This window comes from Sparus aurata, chromosome 3 (genome assembly GCF_900880675.1).
Source record: "Sparus aurata chromosome 3, fSpaAur1.1, whole genome shotgun sequence".
Classification (NCBI taxonomy): domain Eukaryota; kingdom Metazoa; phylum Chordata; class Actinopteri; order Spariformes; family Sparidae; genus Sparus; species Sparus aurata.
The window spans coordinates 32,450,563-32,462,799 of record NC_044189.1 but is presented as its reverse complement, the minus strand read 5'-3'; the positions used below and the strand labels follow the sequence as shown (position 1 = coordinate 32,462,799).

The 12,237-nt window shown below is 41.7% G+C and overlaps 1 protein-coding gene across 5 annotated transcripts in view; it reads left to right on the top strand.

The window, feature by feature from the left end:
* The window catches only part of eepd1 (endonuclease/exonuclease/phosphatase family domain containing 1), a 94,999-nt gene extending 83,379 nt beyond the window's left edge, over positions 1-11,620 (top strand). For 2 of the 5 annotated variants that reach the window (XM_030411948.1, XM_030411951.1), the window contains 4 exons: positions 4,344-4,478; positions 7,307-7,433; positions 7,660-7,854; positions 11,141-11,620. In XM_030411948.1, coding sequence (XP_030267808.1) covers positions 4,344-4,478; positions 7,307-7,433; positions 7,660-7,854; positions 11,141-11,331 — 648 coding nt within the window. In that variant the 3' untranslated portion in view covers positions 11,332-11,620. Of the gene's footprint in view, positions 1-4,343; positions 4,479-5,800; positions 5,869-7,306; positions 7,434-7,659; positions 7,855-11,140 lie in introns of those variants that run through there. The other 3 variants (XR_003983527.1, XR_003983528.1, XM_030411950.1) reach the window with 3 other exon arrangements.
* Positions 11,621-12,237: the final 617 nt, after the last annotated feature.

Sequence of the window (12,237 nt, the reverse complement as noted above, 5' to 3'; positions counted from 1 at the left end):
GAGACACTAGCATGTTCCAGACCTCAGCGGCTTTCCAGTTTCTCATCTTGATGTCCGCGGATGAAGTGGTGGACTGACTGCTGTAATCAGCTGTTTCATGGTTTTAAAACTCCCCGGCTGTGGGTCGCACAACAGCGCAGGTCATCGACACCTCTGCCCATCTCACGCAATTGCCGGCACATCGACGGCTCGGATTTACATAGCAATGGAGGTGGAAAAATGTGAGCGCTTTGGTCAAGAAACGTAAGCCCCTTTTAGATGGAAAAGGCGCCACATTTGCTGCAAGGTAAAGGCAATCTGCCGCCTTGTCTTTCTAAAAGGGAGGTGTAATATTCCTCCTTTTCCAAAAGCCGCCACTGGGGTAGGCATAAAAATGTGATGTGACGTGAAGCATGAAGTTGAGGAGTGAACAGTGACAACAAATTTGTCTTCAAAATAAGAGCTTTACATTGCACCCCATTGGAGTTTAAAACTGGGTTCTTAGCAGGGGGCGTCAATGTGCCGGCAATTGCGTGAGATGGGCAGAGGTGTTGATGACCTGTACTGTTGTGCGACCCACAGCTGGGGAGTTTTAAAACCAGGAAACGGCTGATCACAGCAGTCAGTCCATCACTTCATCCGCGGACGTCAAGATGAGCAACTGGAAAGCCACTGAGGTCCGGGAGATGCTAGCGTCTCTTCAGTCTCTGTAGCTGTTTGGTTGTGTCCGCTTGTTGTTGTGTCCCGCTTGCTGCCTTTACCTTGCAGCAAATGTGCCGTCTTTTCCATCTAAAAGGGGCTTTAGATAGCAATGGAGGTAGAAATAAGTGTACCTTCCAAGGCATTAAATTGGCGGACCAAAACAGACCCCCAATTTACAGCCCTCTGTCTAAATCCACGGACCTAGCTGCAAAGAGGACAGCCAATTGGCGGCTTATTGCCCAGTATAAAACGGCTATAAATAGTGTGCAAGCGCCGGCCTCGATAAAGCCGGTTAATCAGATGAATAAAAAGTTATATTCTGATGGTTAGATTCAGCACATATAGACAAAGCTCCAGCAACCCACCTCATCCCCCCCTTCATCCCCCAACACCTGATCCAGTCTGAATCGTTCGTTCGTTTTCTTCCGCTTTATCCATGCGGGTTGCGGGTGATGTTACTGCTTTTATACCACCTTATTCAAGGTGGAGCGGGGGTTACTGGGGCCAAATCCAGTGACTCTATGGGCGAATACACACTTCTGCCCCCTCCACCCCAGACCAACTTATCACATTAAAACATGATACAGATTTTTATTTTTTGTTTTCTAGTATGGCAGCAATACCCTTTGGTACTTCCGTATATAAGTCTACTACAGTCAACAATTTCAAATGTATTGAGCAAGTTACTTTTTTCTTTGCTAGAATTTATAGACAACGTCAGCTTTTGTCTGTAGACTACTTTTCACTCATATATATTGTGAGGGTTGGATTTACATATCCTGTTACTCCAGATGAAGGGCAAAATTTGTTACATTTTCTGTTCCATATTTGTTTTCGTGTTGTGTCTGCTTTCTATCATGTATAATATTTGCATAGCATAATCCAGATTGCATGTGTGTATGTCTTCCAACATTTCAGTGCACCAATAACGTTCGTGCCAGTAACTCTCTTAGTGCAGTTTTTGTCTCTATGAGCTTTCAAACACATATTCTATGAATTCAGTTATATTTGGATATTTTATATTTAGATTTGACCAATGAAACATCCTACTAGTTTTTAAAATTAATTCACATTTATGATTCATGCTGGTATGCTTAAAGTCAGTGTCGTTCTGATGGTATAAAGTTTTTCTCTAATTAAAGCTAGGGTCTGTAATGTTGTTCAGAAACACATTTTGTTATACTGGGTGAAATGATCCTGCTATCCTGAGAGTAGTCAATACATTATGTATTCAGAAAAAGGAACGAAAATAATCGGACCTCTGTGGCAGCTGTAGGACTGAGAAAAAGCTGACCAATCCGTGCCATCCGGCCCGGATAGCACGGATTGGTCAGATGCACGGATTGGTCAGATGCCTTCATGTCTCGTTCTGTCCCTCCCTCCTCCGCGCGTGCACACGTTTCACTGATGCCGGAAATATTCAGCACACTCCTCTGCAGAAATACGGAGTTGCAGGAGAAGACGTTCATTTGGTTAAGATGGCAGAGAAAATGCAGCCAGCGTTACTTGTAACAGCTCACCCCACTAAAAAGGGAAGGAAAAGAAAGCCTGAGGCTGAAAAGGCTGCGACGAAAAAGGCTCTGGATAAAGAAAGAAGTCGGAGCGAGTCAACATCGGTGCGGCGTTTGAGTGGTGGAGACAACTGGGGCATGTGAAGGGCTTGAAAAGTGATGCAGAGGTTGCTCTCTTTATGTTGGACAAGTAATTATTTGTTTGTTTTAGGGGGATTTGTTATTTTCATGTAATATGTAAAGTTTGCCAACTTGGCTATGTTTGTAGCTCGTATTAGCCCAATGCTAACGTTAGCTTCTTTGTGTTTTGTTTTTAGCCATGAGAATGGCTAATGAATCGGCCCAGTTTCCACTGGATAGGGGTCCGCTGCGTTGCGGGTCCGATCCGGTTTTGCTCCGCCTTCCAGCAATCCCCACTGGTTGCGGTTTGAGTCCCCCACGGTGCAGTACGGTAGACAGCTGGCCTCACGATGTGTGCTGGTGTCAACACAGAGTGTTTTATTTTGAAAAGTAACCGGATGTAGTTTGTAATTTTGGCGCTTGACTTCCTGTCTGTTCCATGCTAAATCCAACTGAATTGCTGCGTCTTGCTCCGGCATCTCCTTCTCCCTGCTGGGTCCCACTGCCAGATGCGCGTTCAAGTTTGTGGGGGAGGGGCTTTGAACGGAGCACTGACGGAATTGGGGGGGAATTTAGAGGAGGTGCCACTTTCAAATCTTGCTAGCTCTCTTGCTAGCTCTCCAGGATTGTAGACCCTAGCTTTAAGACATCCATTTTGGCGGTTTATTACATAATGCACCAAATTATTACATTTTCTTGATAAAAAACAGTGCAATCCCTGCATTTTGTAATTACTGACGCAATATGTAAGAACTTATTACAAAATGCGGCAAAGTTTATTACATATTGCGTTCAAGAATTTTATTACAAAATGTGGCAGATTATTACAAAATGCGGCGTTATTACATAATTAATTGAAAATGTATTACATTATGACATAATGTGGCGTTGTTACATAATATGGCGCTACAAACCCCAAATATTACCTATTAGTCCCCAAATATTAAATATCAATCCTGATAGTAGTTTTTTTGTTTAAAAAAGAAGAGTTCAGTGTGGTGATCAAATGTATCTGCCACTCAAGTAAAGCTAAGCCTAACGTTAGGCTGCAAACTAAATCGCGCAACTTTAATGTCACCACCACCTCACTAGTACCTACTACACTATGCTATACACATTTTACTATAACTTAATTGATCTACAAGTTAGAGTCTGACAAGTTTGCCTGCTTGAGTAGATGAGTCTCTGTTTGGTGAGATGTCATTAAAAAGCCCTGACACCCTCTGTCGTCTCATTTAGCCACAAAAGCCACAAAAACACTTTTTAATACAAACATTGCATATTCATTTTATGTTGTAGAACTTTCACTTCGTTAAATTCTCTAAGCTTATGTAGACCTTATTTCAGCCATCTGACCAAAAACCTATTCATAAAACCCACTGACTTTGAGTGAAGGGAACTGCAAATGCAGAAAATGGCTGGTTCCTTTCCTGCGGCACTCTTTACTCCCTGAAGTACCACCTGAGTCGCTGTTGTTTTTACATAATAAGTATTTTTTCTCATAACATGTGTTGCTGCAGAAACAACAATAAATCATGTGATAGATGTACTGTGAGAGACCATGTAGTTTCATACTTTGAAATGTAAAAATGAAAAACTGTAAAAATACATATTTCAGTATATCCTGGTGCTGTTTTTTTTTCACATCCATTAATTCACTAATTAATGTATTTCGACATAATGTTCCTGAGAAGCTAATATGTGCTAATTCTCAATCTTATTTAAATGATTGTTATACTTTTCTCTTTTTGCATTAGAATTGGATAAATCAGTTACCAAACTGTCTGTTTTTTTTTTATTTGCAGAAAATAAAGCAGTTTGATAACTGTGACTAAGCCTTGTTACCTGTTCTTTCATCTATAACACGTCTTTGTGTCTGGAAATAGGCCATCTAACATCTTTACTGAATTCTGCTTTCTTCACCCATTAATTGTTGCAGTTCAGTAAGCCAAAAGACAGTTCATATTGATGGCCTTGTGATACAGTAAGTGGTCATAACTGACCCCATTTCCCATGATTCTATTTTCCAAGGGAGCAAGCTACTCTGGCTTTCTGTGGGACAGTTCATCTGGTATTGACCTGAGAGATGTTGCAGTCCTGGATCCTCCTGTTGTCAACAGTAACGGGAATCATACCTACCCTAAACTCTACCTGGCTCACTTTTCTGTAAGTAAATTCCCAAGAAAGAACGTGGCATCCTCAATGTGTAGAAAATTATTTTCTGTCATGTAAAGTTTACATTGGACCTATTCCCATACACAGAAACCAACCTTCAATCATTAGTAAATAACATTTTTTTTCTCAGCAAAAAAGACTGCATACTTGTATGATAGTATTTTAAACAACTTTTCAAATAGATGGTACTAACGCTCAAGTCAGGTATCATTAGACCATTGCAGAAGAAGAGGTGATGAAATTAAAGTGTTAGTCAAACCTCAAATGGTGAAAAAGTTGAAGAAAACTTAAATCTGTTCGAAATATAGCATTTTTGCCTCTAGCGGTATCTCTCCATGCAGAAAGTTTGGGTTTTTGTTTTTTTTTTCCTTTTGTTCATGATTTCTAGGTTTGTGGGTCAATGGAATTTCATAGCTCAAAGCATTTAAATAAACAATTTCAATATAGAACACATTTAGAATTAGTGAAGTGAATAGACAATTCACAAAATTTAAAGGTGCGATATGTAAAAATGTCTTCAGAAACATTATCAATTTAATGTGGAGAAACAACAGTTTTGACGTAATGTGAAACTTTTATATGTATTGTGTTGCAGACAGCGCAGGAATTTCACGAGGGCCATGAGGGCCATGGCCCTCGTGCCCTCGCAATTTGGCCTCGTGCCCCTGAAAAAAATATCTGCACTAAGGCCACAGTGGCCTTGATGGCCCCGCCTGCATTGCCCTAGTTGATTTTGCAGTTTTCTCCTCTGCCTCTTCCCTGTCAACACGGCTTTGAACACCGGCATCTTTTGCGGAAAAGAAATGCGTCTTTTTATGACATATTGGCAACATCAAATGAGACGATGCGTACATCACCAGTGGTAGGCTCGATTCGAGTCTGGCATGAACCGCTCGGGCGGGCTACAACGACAGTTTGACAGTAATCTATCACTGGCTAACCAGGAGACTTCATCAAACGCACCCCCGACGTCCGCGTGGCAGAGACGTTGGGTCTGAGGAGGAGGAAAAAGTCTCCGGGTCTGAGTTAAGACAGTAGCCCTTTTTACACAGCGTCTCTGCATTAACTCCGGAGCAGTGGTTCGCTAATTCTCCGTCGATGGTGATTCACACAGAGCGAAGCATCTCCGCTGTACCGCTGTGTAATTCACACAGAAAGCCGGCGCTGCGGCTCCTAAAGAGGCGTGATGGTACACGTCATGATGACGATGTCGGTGTTTCCCAGGTGTTCCCTGAAGTCTCGGTCAGGAGGTTGCGGTGATTTATTTTCACCAAAAACACTTGGTAAGTTAAAGTTTTTTTTGCCCGTGACAGACGCTGTTTTTCAGGCAGAAATGTGACGAAGAGTCGGGAGGACGGACGCTGCTCCACGTACAGTTGTGGTATTTTTTTCCTCATATAAGTTGCCAAAGACAGTTACAGTTACTACGTTACTTTTGTTTGGTCCTGCAACTTTGCTTTGTGGGACATTTCTCTGTATTTAGTTGAGTCAAGGACCTGTGTAGTTATCAGACTGTCAGACCGACATGCCCTCGCTCCGTGCCTCCAGCTTATCCGTTCACACTGGGACGGCTCACACGCTGAAACTCTCCCTGACTCTCCATCCCCATCTTCAAACGACAGTGACTGATTAATCACATAACCTGGCATAAATGATTGTCACTTTGTAGTATATGTTAAAAATAAATATAAAATAAAAATAAATGCATTTATGAATTAATAAATAGTTGAAAGTTGAAAATTTCTCGCCTGAGCTTGTTTTATATATTCATTTCACAGATATTTATACATGCTTAGTCCTTAAATTAAATTCACTTGGACTTAAAATCATTGTTTTATTTTATGGCCTTACTGCCCTGGCTTTTGGCCTTTGTGCCCTTAAATAATTGACAATACGAAAGGCCAAGTGGCCTTGCCCCTAAAATGAGGAAATTCCAGGCCTGGTTGCAGAGATTATATCATATCCAGCTAGCCCCTAGCCCATTTGTACCTTAAGAGGTAACAGTAAGTCTGATAGTAAATAACACTAACACTCCCCCGTGCTCTGAGCTCCCAGTCCTGGAGAGGTTAGCGAACATGACCACTAGCTGAACTTACTAACTCACAGAAGTTACACTTAACAGCAGTTAGCTGATACTTTGTTATGATAATATATGCTGCCATTCTTGTTTGGAGTATGAGCTTTGGCAGGTAATCAAATTCTTTAACCTTGCAAGAAATAAGCCATATCAGAACTGTCTGCACTTTGGTATGCAGAAATGTTCTCCTCTGTATACAGGTGGAGGCAGAAATCTCAGAGACAGATATTTTGCCAGACTAACATCTCATTCATTAATTTCCACTAACATTATGCATCTTAATGAGGGCTTTCCTTTGTTTTTATGTGCAAATGTAACTTCCAATAAGCCAACAGCTTCTTTTTCTCAAAGTTTCATCCAGTTGACCTTTATTAGGTTTATTTACTGCCTCTTAAGTATGCAGAGTAAAAAGATGAATTACTTTTAAGTTTTGGCAAACGTTTCTGATGACATTGAACTAACCAAAGTAATCACAAACATGGTAATCAAATGATGATACAGGTTGTAAGCAATGATTTTACTATCAATAGGCCAAATTATCCTTTAATCTCTTTCCAGCCATTTTCAAATGGGCATCAAAAACTGCTATACCTGCAGTGAATTTAGGTTATGGTAACAACAACAACATTTCTTTAACTCATATTAGTGCAATAGTAACAGGTAGCTCAATGTACATCCCTGTCTTCTCTTGTGCTGCCAACTAGATTATGTCCTGAATCAAATGTCTGACTTTTTCCATTAGGTTGGTGTGTACGAGCTGACGGTGGTGAACGTCAACATGCAGGGCACATCTACATCGGGAGAATCCAGCGGCACAGGTGAAGCCCAGTGTCATCGCCTTTCCCCCAGCATTCAGGAAACACTCAAAGGTCAGGAGAGACCAATACAAATCCAGTGTTCAACACATCATGCCACATGTCTGACACTGTTAATGGATTCACAGGTTTCTCATAAAGGGAATGATCAAAACACAAGTTATTACAGACACATTATTGTGCTTTGTATGCCCTCCATTTCTGCATGAAGGTGAATTATAAGAATCACTCCTTCTCATCCCTTTTTAATATTTATATGTATACTTATCTTTCTGTGTAGGTGAGAAGGATTTGGTGGTGCTAGGAGATTTTGGCTTTCCTCCTCAGAGCTCAGAAATGGATATACTGAGAAAGGAGAAGCTCTGTGCCCTGGTACCATCCACCCAGTTTACTAATATCAGCACACGCTCACCACAGGGCACCCGCTGTCTTGACAACATCTGGCTGAGCCGCTCCCTAAAAAAGATCTACTCAGGTTAGTGGTTTTGGATAGGAGATTTGAATTTAAAATCTTTAGTCATTAATAGCAAGTGAAGTCACAGTCAGTTTAGACAAATCTAAGCTGAGTTTCAAGTTATAAGACAAAAAGTAATTTGAGACAAGTCCAAGCCAAGTCAGTCACAGCAGAAACAAGCCAAGTCGATTCTCAAGTTGTTCTAGTCCAGTCCAAGTTACATTTTTATTATACTGAGACAAGTAAAAGATGATTCTAAAGTCTGTCAGAGCAAGTCTCAAGTCAAGTCTATATAAAACAAAATTGCAAGTGATGATATCAATTTTTCTGGACTGTTAAAGGTGGAATATGGAATATGAGCTGAATGCCGCCATCTAGTGTCTCAAGATCGTAGTCGCGACAACAAAAAGATTATTCCAGCGGTCGGGTTGCCAGGTTTGGACAGGGCAGGAGGATTGAGCCGCCTCCGTTTCCTCCGTTTACTGGGTGTGGAGGTCGATGGGTCACGATCAGTATTCTCATATCTAGGATCAACGTTATATCATGAAAATAAGTATAGCAGAGGAGTTTGACTGACAGGTAACGTTAGCTTATTTAGCAAGCGAGTTAGCTTACCGATCCAGGAGAAAGTTTGCCATTTCCGCGTGTGTTTTGATGCCGTGGAAATCCTTTACCTGAGTCCATCGATCATATGCTTCACCGATATTTACTCTGGTTTTTGCTCTTCTCCGGTCACTCAGCTGCTGGGACAGATAACGCACCGTTCGCTGGGGCTCTGAAGAGCTTGCAGTCTCCGCCATTTTACCCAGTGTCAGCCTAGCTGTGCCGAGCTTTGCCGAGCTTTGCCGAGCATTGCCGAAGTTGCTATTTGGCTAGTACAATGTAAACAGGAAGTCAATGTCGAACCCGTCAAAATTTCTTAAATTATTTATTTTAGACTAAATATAATTTTTCAAGGAAACGCATTACTTTTAATCTGCGCCCCTTTAAACGCCCCGTGGACGTATTATTTTTGAAAAAATATAGCTTTTAATAAGCATATTACATATTCAACCTTTAACATTAAAATGACATGGCATTTTTAAGGCTGATTCTTACTTGACTGATATGAAACAAAGTATCTTCAGCGCTAGGCCTGAAAATTAAATATGCCATCCCTGCTACTTGTTAGGGGGCCAAGCCCGAGGGACCGAGGGAACTCGTTTGCAAGCATACGCGTTTCCTACGACCAGCGGTGCTAGGAACCCTACTGTAATTGTAAAATTTTTATTTTTATTTTTATCCGGCTAAAAGTGGTGCTGCAGGCTAAACCGTGCAAGGGAAGGTGGTGCAATTTGGAGGGTTGGTCCAGACTCCTGCGAATATCTCAGACACATAAAACTACATATATCTGCCTGCAGGGGGCGCTACAACCTAGGCCAACACGTTTTTGCCTATAACTCCCACACCGTATGTCGCACATTCTAAAACCTTGTATCCCCAGATTCCATGAACGGAGCTGAATCACTTTGCGATTGGCCACGCCCACTTCCGCTTAGAAAGTTTTTTTTCGCTAAATCGCAAAAACTGGAAAACCTACTTTTTCGAACTCTTCCTTGGGATTTTGTCCGATCTGCGTGAAACTTGGCACGTACACTCTTCAGCTAGACCTGATCTTAAGTTATCAAAAGAATTTTGCTCGGTCAAAAAATGCGTAAATTATTTACGAATAAATTTCTGTAGCTAGCTATAAAAATGCAAACTGTTTGATATCTCAGTCAAACTAAATGCTATTGACACTAAATTTGAGATCCTTGCTAGCCATGAGAGGAAGGGATGAGCCGAAGTGGGCGAAGTTTGGCCACTAGGGGGAGCTAAAAACATGGGAAGTTTATATCTCTTGAACGGCTACACCGATTTTTTCGAAATTTGGTTGGTATGATGTAGAGCCAATCCTGACGCCATATCTTAGTCATGACTGGTCTATGTGGGCGTGGCTTATTACAAGATAAACAACAAACATTAATTTCAGCCAAACTATTATGCTGAGAGCTTTGAAATGTATTGTATATGGTACAGATAGAATAGGATACAGTTCTTCCATACCAAAAATTACACATGTACTCCACTAGGTGGCGCTATAATGGATGCAGTCGCGTTTTTGACTGTAACTTCCACATTTCAAATAACACATTCGCAAACCCATCCATCCCTATCCATATGTTCCCTGAATACAGCTGGGTTTTCTGACATAGGACACGTCCACTTCTGCTGTACATGTCATTTGCTAAAGCGCCACATATGCAAAACCTACTTTTTCGAACTCCCCCTTGGGATTTTGTCCAATCTGCGTGAAACTTGGCACATACGCTCTTCAGCTGGACCTGATCTAAAGTTATCAAAAGAATTTTGCTTGGTCGTAAATTATTAACCAACAAATTTCTGTAGCTAGCTATAAAAATTTAAACCGTTTGATATCTCGGTCAGACTAAATGCTATTAAAGCCACATTTGAGATCCTTGGTTGCCATGAGACTGGGAAGGGATGAGCCGAATTTGGTGAATTTTTGCCACTAGGGGCGCTAAAAATATGGGAAGTTTATATCTCTTGAATGGCTACACCGATTTTTAACAAATTTGGTCGGTATGATGTAGGGCCAATCCTGAGGCCATGTCTTGAAGGTGGTCATTACTGGTCAATGTGGGCATGGCTTAGTACAACAAATCCAAATTGGCACACATTCAGCCTTTTGCACTTCCAATGCACTTCCCATTACAGCGAATACCACGGCTCAGACGTTGGCCTGTGTCCTCAGTTTTGCCCCGAGCCTGTCATCCTTTGGGCCAACTTCCGTGGGCTCTGCGGTGCGCGGGGTCCGAATCGCGCAGAGGGGCTTGGCCCCTGTTCATAACTGCTTGCAGTTCTAGTTATCTTTGGATTTAATCAGGCCAAAAGATTATTCTTAAATATTCTTGTTTTCAAATCTCAAGCATATCAAGAGTCAAAACTATGTCAAGTCTAAATCAAGTCTCAGGTCCTCTTATTTGTGACTTTAGTCTGAGTCGACCCAATTGTGCTGTTAATCATGGCGACAGTTATTCGCTACATGAAGCAGTACAGGACCCCTGCTTTCTTTTTTATTAGGATGATGAAGTCCTGTTTCACCTTTTACTACTGCTTTATTTAATGATATTTGAATGTAAGCTATAGCAGATTTTGTTAGATTAAAGTTTAACTCACTGTATATATCCTTCAGCATATTGTCCAATCTGCATGCTGTCCTACATGTCTGCTGACCTTCCATCTTCTTTTGCCTTTTCTCTGACAGGCCACTGTATGGTAGTGCGGGAGGGCTTGACCAATCCCTGGATCCCGGACAACTGGTCGTGGGGTGGTGTGGCATCAGATCACTGCCCTGTGGTGGCAGAGTTTTACACAGATGTATCATCGAAGGAGCTTAGCAGGCCCGGTATGGCAGTGGTGGACAGAGGAGACATTATGCCCAAACATGAGCGGTGACAACATCCACAGTGACAGTAAAGACAGCAGTGGATGACTTCAGACTTTGTCCTGCCAGGATCCTGCATAGTCCTGGTAGGAGACTAAGCAGGACATGGACATGGAGCAAAGAGTTTCCTGATGAATGTGAAGAAGTACCAAGTTTGCCTTTAGGGTTTCAATTTATCAATGTACTAACCTTTAAGTCATAGAGCCATAAAAATGTTCAGGCAAAATATATATAATGTACTTTAAAAAGTGCCAAACATTTTCTACATGTATATAAAATAAAGAGAAATTAATAGCTGTTCCAGCTGGTCTGAACTCTCATTATTGCAAGTGCAGTATCTTATCAGAGTCATCTGAATGACTCTTCACAGGCTGTGCTGTAACGCTCACCTGTTCTGTCAGCAGAGAGGAGGATAACATTTCAACTGAGCTACTGACATAGTGTCTGACTTGGAGGTAGCGAAAATTTGGAGGACTGAATTTATTGCTTAGCAGAGCAAATGATGCTAATTGGCCGTTGATGTACAGATCCAAAAATGTCCAGACCACAAACACCCCATCCAACCAAGCAGGCAAGAGTGAGTGATTTGACATATGGGCGCATGTATGGAGACACTGGGAACCCAGCAAGCCACTTATATCTAATTTAGGATTTGCAAGGAGTTCTTCACAGTGAAGTTTTGCTGAATTAATTTGGATAGTGGGGCGGAGTCAGAAAACAGAAGAGCATGGAGTAAGGACATTTCAACCTCAGCGGCTTCCAGCTGCAGCCACAAAGGGTTCTCCTCAGCTTTAACATTTTCACACTTCCAGTGGGTAAGGGCTCTGGAGTTGGCTGCCCAGTAGTAGTGTTTAAAAACAGGCAGTCCCAGACCACCCTTTTTGGAAGGTTTTTGAAGGTGAGCCTGTGTGATTTGT